At 38.7% G+C, this 23,362-nt stretch overlaps 1 protein-coding gene across 2 annotated transcripts in view; it reads right to left on the bottom strand.

The window, feature by feature from the left end:
- The window catches only part of Ttc17 (tetratricopeptide repeat domain 17), a 105,886-nt gene that overhangs the window by 59,922 nt on the left and 22,602 nt on the right, over positions 1–23,362 (bottom strand). For both annotated transcript variants that reach the window (XM_027422409.2, XM_027422410.2), the window contains exons 3-16: positions 18,605–18,774; positions 17,888–17,999; positions 17,521–17,652; positions 15,961–16,070; positions 15,062–15,206; positions 14,490–14,629; positions 11,750–11,910; positions 10,526–10,638; positions 7,523–7,669; positions 5,347–5,462; positions 5,025–5,190; positions 3,336–3,413; positions 2,990–3,214; positions 149–335 (exon numbers count right to left, since the gene is read on the bottom strand). In XM_027422409.2, coding sequence (XP_027278210.1) covers positions 149–335; positions 2,990–3,214; positions 3,336–3,413; positions 5,025–5,190; positions 5,347–5,462; positions 7,523–7,669; positions 10,526–10,638; positions 11,750–11,910; positions 14,490–14,629; positions 15,062–15,206; positions 15,961–16,070; positions 17,521–17,652; positions 17,888–17,999; positions 18,605–18,774 — 2,002 coding nt within the window. The remainder of the gene's footprint in view (positions 1–148; positions 336–2,989; positions 3,215–3,335; positions 3,414–5,024; positions 5,191–5,346; positions 5,463–7,522; positions 7,670–10,525; positions 10,639–11,749; positions 11,911–14,489; positions 14,630–15,061; positions 15,207–15,960; positions 16,071–17,520; positions 17,653–17,887; positions 18,000–18,604; positions 18,775–23,362) is intronic.

The raw sequence follows: 23,362 nt of genomic DNA, 5'->3' as shown, positions 1-23,362 counted from the left end.
ATTACTGAATAAACTTCTTTGCTGTTCACCTGGAATTAGTTTTTTAAAATCCTGGAGGATGTTTCTAAAACCATCTCTGTGTTCTTTTAATCATGCCAACAACACTGGTTGAGCTCCTATTTTTTTCTGGCATTTAACAGGCACTTACCACTACAAACTGAAGAGGTAATGTTGTACAGAAAAGGGTAAAACTGCATGCAGCGGATCAGCTTTAGGCTGCTTTCACACTCCGGGCATCTGGTAGTTAGCTTCAAGGCCCGCCTGAAGGCTTCAAGTGCCCCGCTGACATTCTTCAGAGCCAGGTAAGCATTTCCCAGACTCAAAAAGGTCAGCGGCTGAAGAGAAGAGAAAAATAATCAGCAGAATGTAAATGAACTGCTGCTTTTTGAGAAGCATAAAACCTTCACATTATATTACACTTTTTTGATCTTTTCTTAGGTTGCTCTGTAAAGGTTACACTAAACTCTTTACTTTATTCACATCAGCCAATTCTAAACTGCACTATACAAGTATACCTTTTAATAAAGAGTAAAAACTACTAAAAGTTGTAACTGGTCTTAAATATGTAACTCAATGAATTTCATATTACATGTTAATATATACTGATAACTGCTACTCAACCCAATATATAAAACAATTAGAATGTTCCCAGTATTCCAGAGATTCCAAACCCTATCCCTAAAGCAACCATTGTTGAGATATTGTGACTATTACCACCACACATTAACTTTGCCCTTGGTGAAGTTCACATGAATAATATCAAACAGCGATTTCTCTAATGTGTACATACAAAATATATTTTTTTATAGCTTCGTTTAGTTTATTTTTCTAAACTGGGCATATGGTGCCTGCCTGTGATCCCAGTACTTGAAAGACAGAGGCAGAGGAGCATCTTGAGCTTTGAGGCTAGTTTGGAGCAGCACAGTGAGATCGTCTTAGAAAACAAAACATTGTTATTAAAAGACTAAAAAGTGTTCAAACAAAGAAGTGATATTTTAAAATAAGCTAACCAGTGTGATGAAATGTTCAGAGGCAATATATTGTTACTAAAGTGTGAGCTCTATGGTCAGTGTCCCTGTGTTCAAATACAAGCTGGTAAGTTCTAATGTCTTTCAATCTTTGTGTGCATTAACACATCTACCAAGGGAAAAAGTCTATCTCCTAAGGCAGCTTGCTGATAAAAATGAACTATTGAATGTAAATCACCTGCAGGGTACCCAGCTCCAGTAGAAAAAAAAATCTAATATAGGAAAACAAATGAAGTGTTCAATTGAGGTGAAGATATATGTACAATGAAGATTTGTAGCCCTTGCTTATGATCATATGTACGGGCCCAAACTTTGCTGGACTGTCTGGCCCTGTAAGGAAGGAACCACAGCTATCAAAATATTTTCTATTTGACTGACTTACTAATTTCAGTGCTAAGATAGTTACCTGGAATACAGAAAAGGCTCTGATAGAAACCAGTATAATAACAATTATTATGCTGTCAACTGCCTAAAGATAAGTTGTGGCATGCCAATCCATGGACTTTAAATGAATGGCTTATAACTATATAGTAGCAGGGTTTTTATTTTTATTTTTTTATGTAGTAAGCTTTAAGGTTCACCATGAAATACTTGCAATCCATGGTTCTAGGTGAGTATTTTCAATGCTGACATCTGGGGAGGGAGTGTTGGTTAAGGTGTATTTTTGCTACACTCATCTGGATTCATTGACTTCTCTTTTTATCTTGTAGAGGTACCACAGCACTTAACTAAAATGTAATTATACTTTTAAAGACAGAAAGACAAGTATTTATATGAAGGTTCAGTTTTTCCTTCTTCAGAAAAATGCCACTTAGCTGCCTTAGGTGGTAGTGCAGCACGTGACCACAGGAAGCGTCATGGACTATGGCAGCAATGGGTCTTCCATGGGTTGGCCTACTTCATCACATCCTGACACTTGGATATCCTCTATTCTCACTGCACCATGTCTGCTACAGAGCAAGCACTGGATACTGTCTGATGGACTTACTAGCAACCTGACCTTCGGAAAGTATAGAAATTATAAAATTATGCTTAAAATTCAGTTGTAAATTTATGAATTCTTAATGGGCAACATCCTATATTTAAAAATTTAGTTTTAGAATACATTAAAGAAACCTGAGCTATTCATATCCATCCCTTCCAAAGGATTCTCCAGAGATAAATCATATAATCATGTTGGTGTTAGGTAAGGGCAACTTAGTTGTATATACATTACAACTGCATTTCATCAAACCTAATGTGATAAATCAGTAAGATGAATTATGATGTGGTACCTTAAAAAATAATAACTGAAAACAACAACAAAGTAGTCACATACATGGCAGCATGTACCTGTCACCTTGGCACTGGATCTATGGTGTTGTGCATGCTAGGTTAAGTGCTCTACCACTGAGTTCTATTTCTAGTCCCCTGCGCCTATTATTTTTTACCAAGACAACTGTTTAACTGTGCTTTGTCTCAGATGATATAACTATATTTATAAATTAAAAACTCCATGTGTAAGACAGTACAGTACTGAGCAAGGTACATTCAGTAATGAGTGGGATAAAAAAAGAGCCAAGTGATGCACACTGACATAGAAAGTGACAGTATACTTTCATGGCTACACAATTTTTATCTACATGCAAGCTTTTAAAAAGCTAACTGAAAATTGTAAATTTCATTCATTCAAATTTGAAAAGAGCTAGCCCAATGCTACATGCCTGTAATGTTGGGTCAGGAGCCCGAGGCAGGAGAATTGTGAACTGAGGTGAGCTCTGGCTATACAGCTGACGCTGTCTCAAAATAAATAAATAATCAAAATAAAATATTTTTTGGTCTTTTCTTGAAATATGTACAATTTACCCTGGAAAGCAAACTTGACACTTTGTGTATCTCTCCTAGACAAAAACAAAGTGCATTCTGCAACCAAGCTGTTCTCATACCACATGGCTATAAGAAGATAAGTAAGATTGCCTCACCTCAGAGCTGTTGACAGCCAGTGCTTGCAGGAGCAGCTTAGTAGCATCAAGATGAAGGCCGTAATGAATCAAAAGGTTGGCCAGGTTGACAAGAGGAATGTCCTGGTATTGAAGTGGAGCTAAATTCAAAGCCCTCTGAAGACAGGCGATAGCAAAAGTGCTATTTCCTACTGCTCTCCAGTACAGTCCTGCTTCATTCAGAATGAGCCAGACTGGAGCATTTGGCTGAGAATGTCAAAGTACTTCAGTTAGGTAAAAAGTATAGTACTGATTCTAAATAGAATCTTTAACAAATACATCAAAAACTTAGTATTTAAGTTTTAGATGCCTCAAACAAATGACTCACCTTGTTAATAGCATGAAATAAAAAAGACCCAATTTCTTCTTCTGGGACAGTATAGTTTTTTATACGTGAAAGCAAAATCTGAAAATATCAAAAGAAACACTGATTAAATTGAAAATACCAGGGAAGACATTTGGAAGAATCTCTATGATGGCAGTCTTTAAATGAGTGCCTCAGAGTTCATTCCATCTGTCTGTCTGTCTGTCTATCTATCTATCTATCTATCTATCTATCTATCTATCTATCTATCTATCGTGCACGACTGTGTGTGTTTTGTATATGTGTGTTCCTGTGTATATATGTGTGTGTGGCACATGCAGGTTAGAGGTTGGTGCAGGGCATCTTACCCTTCTCTGCCACTCTATTTTTTGAGACACAGTCTCACTGATCTTGGAACTCACTGACTTGCTAGACTAGCTGACCAGTAAATGCCAGAAGTCCTCCTGCCTTCACCCATCCTTAGCAAATGGGAGATTATAAACATTTGCCACCACACTCAGCTTTTTACAGAGGTGCAGGGATCTGAACTCAGGTCCCATGCTTGTGTGGCAAAAACTTAACCTACTGAGGTATCTCCATATCCCCAAGAACAATTACTCACAAATAATCATATATACAATGTGAGTTTATTAACTCACTAACAAGTATTCATCAGCTCACATATATGTTCTAGTTTTCTTCAACTATGCAAGTTAAAAGATGCACACACATTCTCTGTCTCTGTTTCTTTTTCCAGTCTCTGTTTCTCTTTCCCTCCCACACTAAATGTACCCTATGTGTTTAGAATCTAATGAGAAATGATCCAGAATCAACAACATGCACTATTGGATATACTAAACTGCATTCTTCCCAAGCTGGAAAGAACAAGACCTCAATTCAGCTACTTTCTCTCCTGCAGTGTTTGTGTACTTGTGAGCAACTCTAAAGAAAAGTTGTGCCTTAATCATTTTTATGTTCTAAGAACTAACAACAGTACCTGGTAAATGATTGTTTTTCTTATTTAGTGAATGTATGCTAAATTTAAGTACTCACTATACTCAGTTTAAAATAACAAGACCACCAACAACACCAGCACCAAGTTAGTTGCCTAAATAGGTCTGTTTTCCTATAAAAAGATAATGCTGTCATTTGTAGTTTGAGAGTAGTTACATTTGTTCAAATATGGTAATCTACATATTATCTCTGCAGTACACATCTATCTATATTTCTTAGTCATACACAACTAATAAGAATTAAAGGAAATAGTACTAACAGAAATTATTCATGCATTTTTTTGGATAGCTATCAAATTAATAGATTCCCAAGGACCTCACATAGTTCCAAAGCAAGTGACAAGGCCAGAGCAGGAGACCTTTCAAGCCTTTAATTGTATAAACCTGTGGAGTTCAGCAGGAACGAAGCTAAGCTGAAGAGGTCAGGATGGCCTCCATCAGACAGAGTTCTAAGTCTCCTGGCTTCAGAATACTCTGGGTTGTAGGCACTCACAGTGCTCAGAAGGATGCCCAAGAGCATTTCTGCTGCTCTATTGTTAAGAAGCATGGTGACATCTCAGCCATCTCATCAATTCTTAATGCTACTTTATTTTCTCAGACTGAACACCTAGCACTTTCCTTCAAGTTTCTGTTCCATCTAAGAGGCTTCAGAAGTCACCCAGAATGGACGGCAATAAACAGCAGCCTAAGTGAGCCTTACTTTGCGTGCATGGTCATCGGGTATTTTGGCTTTCAGATCCATGCGGACCTCTAATTCTTTGACTAAGTAGGACAGAGTGTGGCTTTTTCTGAAGTCAGTTATGGAACAGTCAGGGGTTTGGGCCTCTTCTTCTGAAGAATAATCATCACTGGTCAGTTCGTGGATCCTGGCATAAGAAAAAGGAACAAGATTCATATTTTCAAAGTTTGGGTGAGTTCAAGACAAAGACTTAACCTTTCAAGTCCAAGGCTGGTGCTCTCAAAGAACCGCCAGAAGACAATCATGCAGAATCAGGTGCTTTGCCAAATCCATCAGCACTTGCCTGAGTCCTTTGTTCTCTGGAGGCAGAAAGTATGTTGGTAATTCCCCACCAAGGGGGACTCTGGGATAGCTGTCTGTACAATCTGCTCTTTTAGGCCAAAGAATATGTTGTTTATCCTATGAAAGAAACAAATCTTCTCATAGATTACTTTAGACTCAACATTTCAACATGTTAAATGAACTGTTAAAAGAATTTAGGTATACTAGAGGCTGGAGCAATGGTTTAGAGATTAAGAGCACTGCTTTCAGAGGACCCAGGTTTCATTCCCAGCACCCACATGGCTGCTCACAACTGTTTCTAACTTTAGTTCCAGGTGATCTGATGCCCTCTAGTGATCTACATAGGCCACTTCATAGATGTAATGCTCATACATACAAGCAAACAAAACATTTATGTCATATACATGAAAATCAGATAAAAATCTAAAAAACTTAAAAATTTAGGCATATGTGGTGGTTTGAATAAGAATGACCCCACAGGCTCATATATTTGAATGCTTAGTCACCAAGGAGTAGCACTATCTGAAAGGATTAGAAGAATTTGGATTTATGGTCTTGTTGGAGAAAGTATGTCATGGGGGTTTAAAACCCCATACCAAACCCACTGTCTTTATCTCTCTCTGCTTGAGGATCAGGATGTTAACTCTCAACTATGTCTCCAGCACCAAGTCTGCCTGCTGCCATCTTCCCTTCTATGATTAATAAACCTCTGAAACTGTGAGCAAGCCCCAATTAAATGCTTTATTTTATAAGAGTTGCCTTGGTCATGGTGTCTCTTCACTGAAACAGAAAAGCAACTAAGATACTATGCAAGGATGGCAGAACAGAAAAGTAATATTTTCAGATAAATGTGGGTACTTTGATCTTACAATATTCCTTCTATTAAATTCTTAGTCTGAATTATTTTATTTGCTTCATCACAGACTGGCTAGGTGCAGGGCAGGCCTATGTTAGCAGAGCCAATGAAATACAAAGATAGACTGGTGGCATTACTAGAAAGAAAAGCAACCCTCAGCCTCTTATGAACAGAAAAGCTTGCTTCCCAATTGCTGACACGCATCATATTTTCAAATGAAACCAATAATGTGCCTGACACTGTAAGAGAGGAAGGAAATAAGTCACTGGTCACTTGCAGTCACCTGAGCCTCAAGTTTAGTCTATCTATCTCTTTGTATAATAAGGGGGTACATCCTTTGGAGGTGCAGCTTGTAACATGTAGCTGAAAGCACACATAAGCTCATAATATTGACAAAACAAACCAGCAAATAAACACCAACCAACAATCTTTGATTAAATGCCAAAACTTAATAATCCCTTTAATAAGGCAACTCCAATGCTCAAGCAATCCTCCTGTCTCAGCTTCCCAACAATTCCTTTAGAAATCTGTAGAATGTTTATTTTTCTATATACAAATAACTGTATTAAAGGCCTACTAATCCAAACTTTGAGGAATTTGTAGTATATAATAATTAAATATAGTGGCTGAATTGTTATAATAAATACACTTCCAATTAAATTCTGAATTTTTTTTTTTTCCCCCCGAGACAGGGTTTCTCTGTGTAGCTTTGGAGCCTATCCTGGCACTCGCTCTGGAGACCAGGCTGGCCTCGAACTCACAGAGATCCGCCTGCCTCTGCCTCCCGAGTGCTGGGATTAAAGGCGTGCGCCACCAACGCCTGGCAAATTCTGAAATTTTAATGGTAAATAAAAAATACACATTTTTGTCCTTATGTCCTAGATAGCATACAACCTAGCAAACATACAATTTTCTCATGGTAGCCTACAAATGTATTTACCAATGTAGTTACTGTATACATCTCTCATTAGCATAATAAAGCTTCAAGAATGCAAGAAGCTTATCTCCTATATCCTAGTATCTGCCTAGCATTCAGTACTCACTGAATAAGTGAAGAAGACACAAGCTAGTAATTACACCCAGCATGAAAAACTGGAATCAGGGATTCATCTGCTCCATTGGATTGTGCGGAACTCCACGAAGACCTTACTGACCCATAATTCCCTAACAGAATGTTGTCTATTTAGTAGTAAGTTTACTGAATGTGCACTGTATGAGGCTGGACAGTGTCAGGCCTCATTGATCACTGCAGTGGACAGTCAAAGTTTTAAGAGACCATGTTTGCTGGAGAAAATGCCTTTACCATTCTCGATACACTTACCCTATATGCATCAGAGTCACGACCCCAGACCCAGAGGACAGAATGGGCTACAGGAGAAGACTTCATAGACTCACTGACATCACTCTGATTTGTAGGAACATCAAAGTTCACAGACATCATACTGGAGGTTGATGAATCATCACCAAACTAGAAAATAAAAAGTTTAATTAAATTGTGAGTAAAATTGAGATTTTACTTAAACAAAAAACCTAGTGAACATTTATCAGTAGTCTAACAGAAATTCAGAAAGCACGTCAGCAATAAGCAATAGGATCACCTACTTCTTAGAACTATGTCCCAACAGTGTTCTCTCATGGATGTGAAGTGCAGTTAACAACTTTCACTCAACTATGTCATAGAAGGTGAGAGAAAGCATTGATTGTCTTCCTGTCCTTTTACTTCCTTTTTGAAAAATGGTTTTCCTAGTTTAGATTCAATGATTAATTAGGCAATTTATTCCTCTCCCCTGCCAAAACTAAAATGGTTACTGTTCTATAAAATAGTTCTATAATTAGAATCAAGGAAGCTGAAGAAAGTATTCTTAGGGGCTAGAGAGTCAGGTCAGAGGTTAACAGCACTTACTGCTTTCGCAGAGGGCCTAGTTAGGTTCCCAGCACCCACATGGTGGCTCACAACCCTTTATTAACTCCAATTTCAGGGAATCTGACATCTTCTTCTAGCCTCTGAAGGCACCAGGCACACATATGATGCACATTATGTATATGCAGGCAAGACACTAATATACATGAAAAATAATAATACAATTTTAGGGGGCTGGAGAGATGGATCAGTGGTTAAGAGCACTGGCTGCTCTTCCAAAGGTCCTGAGTTCAATTCCCAGCAACCACATGATGGCTCACAACCATCCAAAATGAGATCTGGTGCCCTCTTCTGGTCTGCAGGGACACAGACAGACAGAACACTATACATAATAAATAAATCTTTAAAAAAAAAATACAATTTTAGGAGTTTTATGTAGCTGTCTTTTAGAGACTATAGACTGTTGACAATCCCATACAATCTTTAGAGCTGATTAGGCGAAATTAGAAAAATGAAGGACCACATACATATAATGTTTTCCTCCAAACCAAGATAATTTGTTACACTTGTAAGATATCATGGTTCTACAGAGTACAGAATGAGAACTAGACCATGGGAGGGATGGAATAGGAAGGACATGAGAGAAAGGAGTGAGCACGCTAAATTTGTACTTCTAGGTCTTATGAATAGAAACACTCTTCTGGTATACAGAAATTATATAACTGAAAGGATACTGGTCCAGGACAGTTCTCAAACTACCAGGACATCTAAAAGTTACACTGGATTTAAATCATATTTCTAAACCCTCCTCTTTCCTCTTTAGAATGCTTGGGCTTACAACAGGAGATAAAGACTCTCAGATGGTGTGAGTCTTTATCCATTGTCTTAAAAGTCAAACATGGAATAGTGCTAGTGATTGGTCCATGGAAATCAGAGGAGCATTAGTTCCACATTGCTGCTGTCCCTCCTGAAAGGCCTATGTATCTTTGTTTCTTAATATCTGTGGCAGTTTGAATGTAATTGTCCCCCATAAGCTCATAGGAAATGTCACTATTAGGAGGTGTGGTTTTGTTGGAGTAGGTATGGCCTTATTGGAGGAAGTATGCCACTGTGGAGTCAGGCTTTAGGGTCTCATAAATGCTCAAGCCATGAGCAGTGTCTCAGTTCACTTCCTGTCGAGATGTAGAACTTTCAGCTCCTTTTCTGGCACCAAGTCTGCCTGCATGCTGTCATGTCCCACCACGATAATGGACTGAACCTCTGAACTAAATGTCTTCCTTTATAAGAGTTACCATGGTCATGGTGTCTCTTCATGGCAATAGAAACCCAATCTAAGACACTATTCCTATTAATGTTGCTTGGGGTTTTTCAAATTAAAGGGCTTAAATTTGCTTATGGTTTGTTCCCCTAGAAATGTTTTCCTGACTTGTATTTTAACAGTATCTCTGGATATTTCTCTAGGATATTGCACAATGGGTCTTATGAAGGATAGGATAAATGCTGGTTTTGTTTTGATACCTTTTATATAACCATATTAGGCTAATATTATTATTATTATTATTATTATATAATATTAATAATAATAACCATATTATTAATCTGGTTGTGCATGCTCCATCACTCATCCAGAAACAGTTTCACACCATTCAGTATCATTGTATTTACATACTCTTTTCTTGAAAAATAGACAGGCTAGAATGGCTACATGCGCACCCACATGTGAGGCTAAGTATGTGTGTGTTGTGTATACATCCATACAGAGATGGTTACAGAAAGCATATACCTAGTAATGGTACTTAAAAAATATTTTTTTTTAGTGACAATATAATTTTGTTGGTATTTAAAAAATATTTTTTTTAGTGACAATATAATTTTGTTGGTATTTTTGGAGGAGCAACAAAATGGGACTTTAGGAAAGATGTTTCTCTCTCCCACATCTTATGTAGGTCCTAGTCCTGCCTTAGAACAGTGATTCTCAATCTGTGGGTCCAGACCCCCACAAGGTCATATATAGGATATTTACATTATGATTCATGAAAGTAGCAAAATTAGATATGAAGTTGCAATGAAATAATTTTATGGTTGGGGGGGGTCACCATAACACAAAGAACTATATTAAAGGATTGCAGCATTAGGAAGGTTGAGAACCACTGCTTTAGAGGGATAACTTAAAACTGAGTTAACTAGTAGTAACAGTTTAAGTTTAGCCCCATAACAAAGGGGAAAAAGTGCACATGAATGTAGACACGGTGCTAGTACTTTGGGAAATGGAATGTTATCCATGCAGCTAATAATTCACAACAAAATCTGCCTTTATACACTTAATAGACAATAAAAATCTTAAAAGCTTTAAATGGCAGTAACACATTTTAGCAACTGAATTCACAAAAAGTCAAAGGAAAAAACATGATATATTTATACATAGGTGAGTTAGCAAGAACTAGAAGAGACCAAGAAAAGGACCTGAACATAGTCCACATTTTCAAAGATATCTCCTCGATGGTAGCGCACAGGTTGGTCCCACTGGCAATGTAAACTATGCTGCTGGTTGACCAGACGGCATATCTGATGATTTCCTGGGGCAAGAAGAAGTTACACAAACGATGAGCACGGTCATGCAGTGTCAGCATGCTTTTTCTTAATGTAAGTCACTTAGTTTTAGTATTGTGCCTCTTTCTTACAACTTAGGAGTATTCAGGATATTTAAACAGACAGATACTCATTAATATAGTTAATTAAATGAAATAATTAAAGAAGTTCCAGTTCAGGGCTGGAGAGATGTTTAAGCTTTTTCAGATGACCTCACCACTCATACCACTGGAACTCTAGCAGCTCCAGGTAGATCTGCTGCCTCTGGCAGATGAGAACACTTGTAATCAAGCGCTGCACATACCGCCCCCCACGATAAACAAATCTTTAAAGTCACAGTTTCTCTCTATAGAAAACAAGGAGAGACGAACCCCATTAAATTATCCTAGCAATTACATTCTGTCCATGTTGATTACATGGTTTGAAGAGACCATCTATCTGTGCAGAGGGAATTTGCTGTATTATAGTTCCTAATTTTGTTTCAAATGCCTATGTAAGAGCTCAGGTTCCATTTAATCCAGACTGGTCACTAAATAATCCTAAAACCTGAATATATTCTTTATTCTTAAAATAGCAAAGCCAAATCAAATCATTAGAGGGACTGTAAAATGGATTATAGTCATAGAGTCCTTCCAGATGAACATTCTCAAGAAAGGAAGGAACAATTTAAGGCATCTATGACTTTATACTTTGTTGCTGAGTTGTCAGATCTGTTCCCTTGGGATTTAATCACAAACAAAATATTCTGGTTATAATCAAATCATCCATCTTTTGCTAACCTAAGTCAGGCTGGGAGATGGCTCAGTAGGTAAATGTGCTTGCTGCCAAGCCTGATGACCTGAGTTCGATACCTGGATTCCACATGGAGGAAGGAGAAAACTGACTCCCATCATTTCCCCTCCTCTAGTTTATCCTCTGATGTCCACTCGTGCATTGTGGCACACTCACATACAATCACACACACACAAATACATTTGAAAAAGATCTAGAAAAGTCATAAATATAACTTCATGCTGTTTTAAGGCTACACAGGAAGTCTTCTGGTGAAGCATGTTGAAAGTGGATCTCCTACCTGCACGCACTCGGGACACTACTCACCCAGCTGGGCCTCTTTTGCCATCTGAGTCTCGTGGATGATATTGCGCAAGATCTGCTCTTCCTGGATCAGTTTGTGTTTCTCTAGGATCTCCTGCTGCCGCAGGTAGTGGTCATGCTGCTTCTGGTACTCTTTCAACTCATTCAGTGTTCTCTGGAGGGACCTTAACATTTTTTAATATCAGAAAAAGCCAGACCTTGAAAAATCATGAATTTTAAAAACTGCTTAAATACATGAACTTTATGGTTATCAGCAATAATTGTTATTAATAAAAATTCTACACCACAAGTTCAAAGAATAACTGCTAAATACAGGCTATTTTTAAAATTAATACTTGAGAAACATTAAAATTTAAATTACTTGAAGAAACACATAAATGCAAAGGCCTTCTAAAAATCAAGTGATGTTTTGGCTCTTCAGATGTCATAAAAAACAGAACCACTTGCCTTGTTTTCCCATGGCTTCTAACTGAGCACACAGCTAAGGGCGAGGCAGAGCAGAGGGCAGCTACAGTGAGCCTGCTGTGGGGTCTTTCCCAACTGAACTGGACTATCTGTAAAATGTGCTCTCCCCGTTATTTCTCCACAGTAAAATAGCAATGCCTGGACCAGCTGCCTAAGCTGAAAACAGCATCTCCTCAAATATTTGCACATTATTACAGTGAATAGACAAGAGATAGATACGGACAATAGATTCAAGCATTGAATTTTTACATAGTACCCCATAAATATGCACATTTTATGTCTCTATAAATCAGCCAAAATGAATTTAGGGTTGAGGCTATGTTAGAGAACTTGCCTAGCATGTACAAATCCTGAGTTTACTCCTTTGTATCATAGATGATACACAAATATGTAAGTAATTAAAAACTGTATCTGTGTTGGCTAGTTTTATGTTAACTTGAAACAAGCTAGAGTTATCTGGGAGGCAGACTACAACTGAGAAAATGCTTCTGTAAGACTGGGCTTTAGGTAAGCCTGTATGGTATTTTCTTGATTAATGATTGATATACCAGGGCCCGTCCCATAGAGGGCAGTGCCTAGGTGCTGTAACAAAGTAGGCTGAGCAAGCATTTCTCCATGGCCTCTGCATCAGTTCCTGCTTCCAGGTTCCTGCCCTGACTTCCCTTAAGGATGCTCTAAAATGAAATAAATTCTTTCCTCCCCAAGTCCTTTTGGTCATGGTGTTTTATCACAGCAATGTATATTCCACTGACATTCAAAACCATTTTAGGATCCTTTTCTCATTTTCATTTTTATTGGTTATAGTATCCTGGTCTTATATGCTAGTTCCTTAAAGCAGAGAAATATTCTTTAGAAATATTCTTCACCATCTGACTTCAACGAGCCAGCTGCCTGATTACATTTAAACACTGGAACTTTATTATACACTGTGTTATATCATGGAAAATTTAGACCTATAAAGACTGTGAGGGAGTGATATTGGGTACTAAGAATTACATTGGAAGATGCTCAGCCAGGGCATATGGATATTCTGATCCAGGGGAACAGATGCCTGTTACAAGGAAGCAAGCTACCATTCCTTCTGTCTCACTACATAATGCTTTAAACAGATTAGGAAATGAGCAGATATACACATTTAATGGACTCTAAATTCTACTTTAATTCTTTAATAACCAAAACAGACATAAAATATGAATGCTAATTTTGAGGAATAAAACAATTCTCTTCTGATAATATCAAGTTTCTTAGCTGGCCTTATTATCTATGGAAGCAAACATATTTTGCTAGGAATCCTGATAGGATCAAGTACAAAAGAGTTCCACTGCTGTTCAACCTAACATACACTCAGTGAAAATGTGGGTCAAGAGCAATGTCTGACCCTAGGAGCTAAAGGCTTAAAGAAGGATTAAATACTATATTCTGTTAAAATAAACTGGAATCTACAGAATTCCTGCATATGCAAAACCTCCCCAAGAGCATCAAGTGTCATTATAGTAACAAGAGGTCAAAAGGCTGGATGGGCCCTGAGCTCACACTTGTGATCCTAGTACTTGGGAGGATAAGATAGGAGGATTGCTAAAAGCTTATAGCTAGTCTGGGCTACACCATGAGTTCTAGATTAGTCTGAGTGGGGTGGTTTGAACAAGAATGATTTCATACATTTGAATGATTGGTCTGAAGTTTGTGGAACCATTTTGGAAAGGATTAGGAGCTGTGGTTTTGTTGGTGGACTGTCACTGGGTGTGGGCTTTGAGGTTTTAAAACCCCACACCAGGCTCAGTCTCTCTCTTTATCTGCCTGTTACTTGTAGATCAGATGTAAGCTCTCAGCTAATACTCAAGCACTATGACTGTCTGTCTGTCTGCTGCCATGTTCTCTGTCATGATGGTTATGAACTAACCTTCTGAAACTGTAAGCAAGCCCCAATTATACTTTCTCTTTTATAAGTTACTGTGGCTATGCTGTCTCTTTGCAATGATAGAAAAGTAACCAGGACACTGGGCTACAGAATGAAACTGTGTCTCAAAATAAACAAACAATTTATAAAGATCTAGACTTCGACCTTTCATTACCAATGTTCCCTATTCCTGGCACTGATGACGGAGAGTCAGATGAACTGTTGCTGTGCTGTGCTAAGTCACTTAGATTTGGTGAGCAAGAATGAAGTATGAAGAGGTTTTCTCCTCAGTTGTTCTGACGATGTTGAGGTGATGCCATTTGACACAGTTTTAACCCAAGGGTCTGTGGTGCTGGTGCTGCAGTTTTTGCTTCCAGTTACCTGTGCTGAGCCTCAAGCTTCTGCTCCAGCTTTTGCTGACACAGGACAGCATGCTTCCTCTTTATAGCTTGCTCAAACCCAGGTTTGGCCTGCAGAGCATGATCATAGCAGAGCACCGAGTGGTTATATTCCCCGAGCATCTGTGGAGACAACACAAAAACACACAAACATAACACAGTGGAAGAAATGTTAACCATGGCTGGTTGCATCTGTCCAAAGTCCTCATGATTTATGAAATCTTATCTACCTACCTCATTGTGTAGTGAAAACTGTTTTGATAAGTCCCCACAACAGCAAGGTATACTGTAGCTGGAAAGGCCTGCTATCTTTAAGAAGTTTACCCTGTAGTTTAGAATTTCACTTTGTTTATATTTCTGTTCAAAAACTAAGAGCATTATGATATAGCATTGAGATTTTTTCCTGTCCCACCAATTACTTTATTTCCAATGTTCATACAAAAATGAAAAGGAAAAAAGTAGTCTCCTGAGAGAAAAACAAGATGAAATAAACAAACAAAGCTCATCCCCCTCTAGCAACTATTCTAACTTAACAAACAGAAAAGTATTATTTACTGCATATATATTCCCCAGTGTATAGTAGCTGGTGAAGAAGTCGCTGTCATCCAGAGCTGCATGGACCACAACAGCAGCATCAGCAGAGAAATGCGCTCTGTGTAGAACATTGGCCAAATTGACCAGAGCAATGTCTTTGTTGTGCCTAGAAGAGAAGAATACAGCTGGAGGTCAGGGCCCACATGTCATGACTCTGCATCCACTCCTCGTGTTTCACATCTCAGTTTGAAATGACCGATGATGCTTCTTCAACCTCATAGCTACACGTGTTGCCACAACAATAAGATCTTCGACATTTTATGATTTAAAAATTCATTTATGGCTTATATTATTTTAAGAGAAGTCCATTTTAGGGACTGGACCTCAGCCCTCTCATAAAGGCCTAGTGTGAAGGAGTCACTTAGGAGGATCCCAGAAACCTGCTAACTGACCTAGAAAATGTCAAACTTCAGGTTCAGTGAGGCACTCTAACTTAAAAATAAGGTGGAGAGTGGCAGAGGAAATTGCCTGATGTAGCTCTCTGGCCTCTATACACGCAATGTGTGGGTACAGGCAGCCATGCACAGAACCTACACACATACAAAAAAAGGCAATTTCAACACATGCTAATCCCTTCAGGGTATGTCCTGGCATTAATATCTCATGTGAACCACGGCTTATTTACCTTATAAAGTTTTTTCCTTAATGAAAAGTTTTCACTTTTAACTTACTGTGTGAGGATTACACAGTTTTCACTTTTAACTTACTGACATTTGTGATGAAATTAATTTCTTTGATTAAGAGATGGAGAAGTATGTGATTATCACACAGCATTACTTCTTACTGTTTCCTATATGTTGTTCTTTAACAATCCTCAGTGATGTGGCTAGTCAGGAGGTCCTGAAGGAGCAGAATCTCACCTGGAAGAGAAGTGAAGTGCTCGCATGGCACATTCCACTACCTGGTATGGTTCATTTTTTATTCTCCAGTAAAATGAAGCCAGGTTATACAGCACCCATGAGGAAGAGTTCTAGGAGGAAGAAAAACAACAGTCAAATACAAGAGAAGACAATTTCTTTGACTGAGGCAAATTCAAAGTGAGCACAACCCAAACACTGGCTCTTCTGAAACTCAAGATGAAGAAAGCAAGATGAACTATTGTGATACAAACATAAGACATGAGCACAAAAACAACACATCTATCCAAAGAACCTTGAGAGCCATGGTGGGAGGCTGAGGCAGGAGGATTGTCAAGACATTGAGGGTGGTCTGGGCTACACAGTGAGTTCCACACCAGACTGGACCTCACAGGGAGAACCTGTCTCTCACAAGCAAATAAACACACAAAGAGCAAGCAACACGGCCCCGTCATTGTCAGTGAGGGTGCATCCCACCCCAGTTTTCCTGATTCCTTCAGTTCTGTGAATGCACACTCTCCTTTGGAAAGATGAGCTGAAGAGGGTAACTTCACTATAAAAATCAGAAATGCATTTCAAAATAAAACTGCTTTCTTACTTTTACTCAAAAATTCCTCCCAATATATAGAGCCATGCATCTGAATAAACATGTATACATAACTGTTGTAATAATATAGTTTATTTAATACCACCATAGTTACCACTGCTTAGAAACAGAACTGTATTTTCTCCTTGAGATGAGGTTTCATGTAGTCCCAGCTGGCCTCAAACTTGCTATGTAGTGAAGCATGACTGTGAACTTCTGATGCTCCTGCCTCTGGCTCTAAAGTACAAAATTACAAGCATGCACCAGCTACCACACCTGGTTTATGCAATGCTGAAGCTAGAAGTCAGGGCCCTACGAGAGCTGGGCAAGCACTGCACCAATTGAGCTATATACCCCAGCCTGGTGCTCCTTAGGAACAGGGAAGGAAAGAGCAACAAGCATCTTCTGAATTCTCACACAGCCAGAATGATACATCTACATTCTTGGTTCACTTTACATTATTTCCTACTTCCTTTTTGGTTTTACTTCCTTTAGTTTCTGGAGCTGGGGTCTCTCTGTGTTGCCCACAGAGTTGTTGGTCTTGAGCTGGTGGGTTTAAGAGAGTCTCCCAACTCAGCTTCAGGAGCAGCTGAGATTAAGACACTCTACCAGGTAGAAGTTCTTATAGAAAACTACAGACAATTATGGTAGTAACTGTCTGGGGAAGAGAGCAGTGGTAATGTACTGTGTGTAGAAGCATCATGGTTAATCTTCTTATAAAATTAACTGAAATAATCTAGTTTATAAGCCCCATTACTTTGACTAGGGTTGTTTTTTTTGGAATTAGTTTAAATAAATCTTTTCAGTATCTCTTCTTGGTAAAGGAAATGACTACCTATGCTTCTCTCCTGTTGAATGTTGCATTTTGTGCATTTTGTACCAATGTAATCATAACTCTGGATCCTCTTCTAGGGGAAGAAACAAAGCAAGTATCCTGAGAGAAACACACCCCTCCTGGCTCAGTCAGTCAGACTCACCTTCTGCAGGCCTTCATGAATGAGGTGACCTATGTCGTCGATACTCCTTCCTAAGCGTTTAGATAAATATGTGAAGATTGGATCTTCTTTAGGTAAAAGAGGGGCAGAAAGATTAACTCTCTCTTGTACACCCTAAAGGAGGAGGCAATTTGAAAAACACAATAAAAAAATAGTAGAGGAAGAAAGATGTAAGAAACTCAGTATCCTGGAGCACTTATTTTAAAATATTTTTAAGATATAAAACTCATTAAGTAAAATTATAAAGCAGCTTGTGAGAAGAGAAGAAAAATACTTCTTATAAACATTAAGACCAAATAAAAGAAAAAAAGATGTCTCCCCACCCCCAACTCTAAAGTTCTCCACTTACTCGTAAGTGCTGGAAAGCATGTATACTATATGGAAGTTCTAGAATTTTAGTGCAATCAGGTTGCTCTGGATCTGGAGGGACAGGAGATTCTGTGTCTATGAAATCCTCAGGGCTAAAATCAAGAAGTAGTGAGTGAATGAAAGAGGTGAAATAGTACTTTGAGGAACATCTCATTTTCTCACATTCTCCCCACACCTCAACCTCATAAGCAACAGTACTCAGTCAACATTTGTACCTGTCCACATAGCTGCCATCAAAAGTCATATTTGGGGAGTTCAAATTAAAAGAGACAAGGCAAGATTCAGAAAACAGTTGTAGCTAATATTGTAGTTTTTCAAAGACTGGTAAAAAACTTATTTTTTTTCTAGAAATGTGAAAGCAAGCAAGGGTACCATTGAGAGCCCTTCCATGTCATCACAGAGACTGATCTTTAAGGGCTTTTATTGAGGTATGGAAGATGAAACTGTTTTCACTTGCACTCACATGATAAATTCTGAAAAATATTTCCACATGTTGACTGGGCACTTGTCTTATTTTTTACTGTAAATAGCTCAGTTTTATATTGTAGTATGAAATACATCTTAATTAGTTTGCAAACTTTCTACATTCATTATGTACTTTGAACTTTCAAATTTCAATAAACTCATCAGGGATGAATTTTAACTTTCAGGAACTTCTTTCTTACTGATTCAGGCCTTGGACAGAGAATCACTTTACCTGATGTCCTTGCTTTCCAGTGTTATATAGGTGCCATCGTACAGGTCCAGGTCTCCCAAGGGCACCTTGGCCTTGATGCAGTCAGGATCTTCTTTATTGTGTCTCTGTTCTAGTCCTGTATCTCTGTCCTCATTCTCCTCTATGTGAATTTTTTGAGCAACTAATTGCTTCTAGTGAGAAAATAAAAACACAATGGGGACCAGTGAGATAGCAAGCAGGTAAAGGCAATTGCCACAGGCCTGAGGATCTGACCATTCCCAGAAACATGATGGAACAGGAGAGCTTCTTACAAGTTGCTTTCTAGTTGTCATGCATTTATACATATACCTGTGTGCTTGGCTTGGGTGCACGCAAGCACGCACGCGCGCGCGCGCACACACACACACACACACACACACACACACACACACACAAACACACGCACGCACGCACGCACACACACACACATGCATGCATACCCTATATGAATAAATGTTAAGTTAAAAGAAAAAAAATGAATTAAAAAATATTTCAGCTAAAAGCCACTGAAACCAAAGGAGAACTTAATAAGCACTGAACTAGTCATAGGAAGACAAAGATTCTGAAATGCCCTTAATTACCCAGTTAACATACACCAGACTCTAAAAGGTATCCATGTGCAGGATTCATTTGTTCTGTTACCCTCTTAAAATATTATTTTGATAATGTATGTATTGATCAAAAATAAAAACTCAGTTCTTTACATAAATGGTCCCATGTTGATGTACTGTTGTACACCTTGCTAAATTTAACACTATATTTTTAGATTTGCCTGTATCAGTTGTTATAGCTCTATATTTTCTCAGTTAATGTATGTATAAAAATATGACTTTTTTTTTTTTTTTTTGGTCAGTGCTTAGGTTGCTTCTCTAAATTTTTTTCTTCATAAACAAACCAAACCAAACCAAAATGTTAGTGGCTGGAGAGATGACTCAGTGTTTAAAAGCACTTGCTGCTCTTTCGGAGCACTCAAGTTCAGCTCCCAGCACTCACATCCAGTGGCTCACAACACCCTGTTGTTCCAACTGTAAGGGGGATGTCTTCCCCTGGTCCCCATGGACACTCACATACATATATCTGACCCATGTCCACAATTTTTTTTAAATTAAAAACATCACCGTTCTGTTGACTCCGGTCTACATAACATGATGTTAGAAAGCCTGTGGCCCCTAGTAGGCAAGCTAATAGTATGTTTTACTTTAGCTACTGAGAATGTTACTAGCCATGCGTGACTTCTCTGCCAGTCTGGTGCCTGGCTTAGGGACACAAAAAATCAGGACCCAAATAATTAGCCACTAAATTTTTTTTGATTCAGCCAGGTGAGATGACATGGATCTATAATCCCCACACTTGGGCGGTAAAGACAAAAAGATTGGAAATTCAAGGACAGCCTCAATTACACAGTAGGTTCAAGTCTAGCCAGGGTTTCATGAGACCCTGTCTCAAAAAAACAAAAAGGGTCTGGAAATATGACTCTGTGATTAAGAATTCATACTGTTCTACCAGAGGACCTGAGTTCAGTTCCAAGCACTCCATCAGGTGGCTCACAAGAGCCTATAACTTCAGCTCCTGGGAATCGGACCATCTTCTGGTCCCTGGAACCAGAAGACCTGCACACAAATGCACACCTCCCCTCAAAGACACACACATACACACAAATTAAAAAAATAAAAATATTATATTATATACAATTATTTTATTTATAATATATCATAAAAATATTATAAAAATAAATAAAACTTATTAAAAAGCATATCCTATATCCCATGATCTGTTTCCAATGGTCCCTTCCCACTCCACACTCTTTCTAATGTATTAACAAGCTTAGCCATGTGATTTAGCCATGTGATTTTCTTTGGTCAATGGAATGTGATTTTTTTTTTTTTTTTAGAATTTTTTACTGAAAGCATTTTTTTTTTTTTTTTTTTTTTTTTTTTGGTTTTTTGAGACAGGGTTTCTCTGTGTAGCTTTGGAGCCTATCCCGGCACTTGCTCTGGAGACCAGGCTGGCCTCGAACTCACAGAGATTCGCCTGCCTCTGCCTCCCGAGTGCCGGGATTAAAGGCGTGCACCACCAACATCCGGCTACTGAAAGCATTTTAATTTTATTATTATTATAAGTGCCTCCACTGGCATGCATGTGGAGGTCAATTCAAGTGTAAATTCAGGCCTTGTGTGGCAAGCACTTTTACCCACTGGGCCATCATGCCAACCAGTCAGTGGACACTTGAAACAGGCTCATTCTTATTGCTTGGCTGTTCTTCTTGGAGCTTCCACCTTTCCTCATGAGAATAGCACTGAGATTTCTTTTTTTAAGACGTGTGTGTGTGTGTGTGTGTGTGTGTGTGTGTGTGTGTGTGTATGTATGTATGTACATAACACATGCATACCTGCTATGGCAGAAAGGGGCACTGGATCCCCTGGAACTGGAGTTACAGACAGTTGTGAGCCACCTTGTGGGTGCTAGAAACTGAACACTGGTCCTCTGGAAGAGCAGCCAGTACTCTTACTGCTGAGCTTTCTCCTCAGTGCCCAACCCACCCTCTAACTTTAATTTTTTATCAGTCCATGTTCAGGTACCCAACTGTGTTTTTCTTCCCTCCTTTTGAAATCCAGTGTTAAGTCCTTGCTTACATCAGTCCCATTAGCCAGGTCAGCCCAGCTTCCAGCACAGACAGGCCTGGCTGCTCTCAGCTTAGGGTAGAGCAGCTGCTTCCTGCAGTGGGCAGCACTCAATGGAGACATGTACAAAATGCTGAGAATAAAAGGAGTGCTGTGAAATATGGCATACCTACTGCAATCATGATCTCACAGGAGCTGTGGTAACCTGCACAGCAAGGCACCAGAATCCCAGCAAAGATAGGGCACAGACGACGATCGCAAGGTCCTACCTTCTACTGAGGAGCTACTGGTAGTGGGATGTTGCTGGGGCAGGGAGAATCACTCTTCATGGAGGATATGGTCTACAGTGGGTTTCTCATCCTCCAGTGGACAATGCCACATCCATGAGCAGATGGGCAGCATATTTAGTAGGTTATTAAAAACAAACAAACATGAGGTTGGGAGGCAGAAATGTTGGGGGGACATGAGAGGAGTTGGAGTGGGGAAATGTGGGAGCAGATAACATATTTCATTGAAGCCTTGTGTTGGTGGCACACTCCTTGAATCCCAGGACTTGGGAGCAGAGGCAGGCAGATCTCTGTGAGTTTGAGGCCAGCCTGGTCTACAGAGGGAGTTCTAGGACAGCCTCTAAAAACAATACAGAAAAACCCTGTCTCAAAAAAACAAAAAACAAAAACAAACAAAAAAAAAAAAAAGAAAAGAAAAAAAAACTTACTTCACTGAATAATTAAAAAATTTCAAAAAGTCTTTAAAAAGAATACAATGAAATCTACAATATAATTGTTTGTTTATTCTAATCCATTCATATTTAGTAGTTACTGCATTATTTTACCTTCCCCATATGATTTGCTTAAGGAATCAGGCTGCTTGTCCTGCAGAATCTGCTAGTCTTTTGGAACTTTTTCATTTAAGGTTCTCTTAGTTCCTTAGCATCTCCCTCTGTATTTCTCGGAATACTGACAGGGGGGATTCTGGATAAGATCCTGTCTGTTTAACAGATTTCTTGACAGTCTTATGAAACCTACAGGCCCCTCTCAGAGGAACCCTTTAAATAGATAAAAGAAACAATGACAAAGGAAACTAGTAGTAGAGAAAAATGATTGATGTCAAGGTTTAATTGGATTTTTGGCAAGACTTCTTAGCATGGAGCTATTTCTACATTTTTAATACATGTGCTGAAATATTTCCCATAGGATTTCCTTTTATTTCTCCTGAACATTATAAAGGTCTCAACTATTTTAACAATTCCCTACCCCAATTACATATTGTTAATTTCATATAGTTTAACCTGTTAGGACACCATAAATAAATAAATTTAGCAACTCTTTCAAGGTTTTAAAATCACCATTATATATGTATTTGTATTTCTACTCTATTTTACTTACCATAGTAGATCCTTCACATTTTTATTCAAGGGTCTGTGGTTAGAAAACTTTCTGCTTATGTGCCAGAAAACATCTTTATCCTGACTTCATTCTTGAATGAGTTCTAAATCTTAGCTCATATCAACTTCATCTTTGTAATTACTCAGGTCAAAACCCTCCAGTATTTCTTCACCCCCAAACCCCTCCCCAACTACTGCACAACCATCTCCTTTGACTCATGCTCGGAAGCGGCTTCCAAGATCTACCCAGTTTCCAAGTCAGAGCCAGATCTTACTTAGCATCGTAGAGCTCTATCCCATGTAATATTCCACAACGACATGATGCTGAACTGAGGCTGCAGCTACTGAACTGCTGGACGACTTGTTTTCTTTTGTATTTATCAGCCTTTACTTTACCTTTTTGCTAATTTTCTCCTCAGATTCTTTGTAAGAGTAAACTTGGCTATACCCATATTGAAGCAGTAAGCCAGGTCCTGCCCTTTATCTTACTAAGAGTAAGACGCTTACTTGGTCAGCGTCTTAGCTCCATAGAGCTGAACACAGACACCATGGCCTGTTCATGGCTATGTTCCGATTAGTGTTTCTATACATTTCTGCTTTTATGGGTGTGCTTCCACTGCTTTCAGGCTTGCCCATTCATTTTTATATCTGTATTTGTATCTTACCTTATCGCTACTGTCTACATGAAGCAAGCATAAATTCCTACACAAAATAGATGGATCCAGTACTTTTCCT

This window comes from Cricetulus griseus, chromosome 6, assembly GCF_003668045.3.
Source record: "Cricetulus griseus strain 17A/GY chromosome 6, alternate assembly CriGri-PICRH-1.0, whole genome shotgun sequence".
Lineage (NCBI taxonomy): Eukaryota > Metazoa > Chordata > Mammalia > Rodentia > Cricetidae > Cricetulus > Cricetulus griseus.
This window is presented reverse-complemented; position numbering and strand designations above follow the sequence as displayed.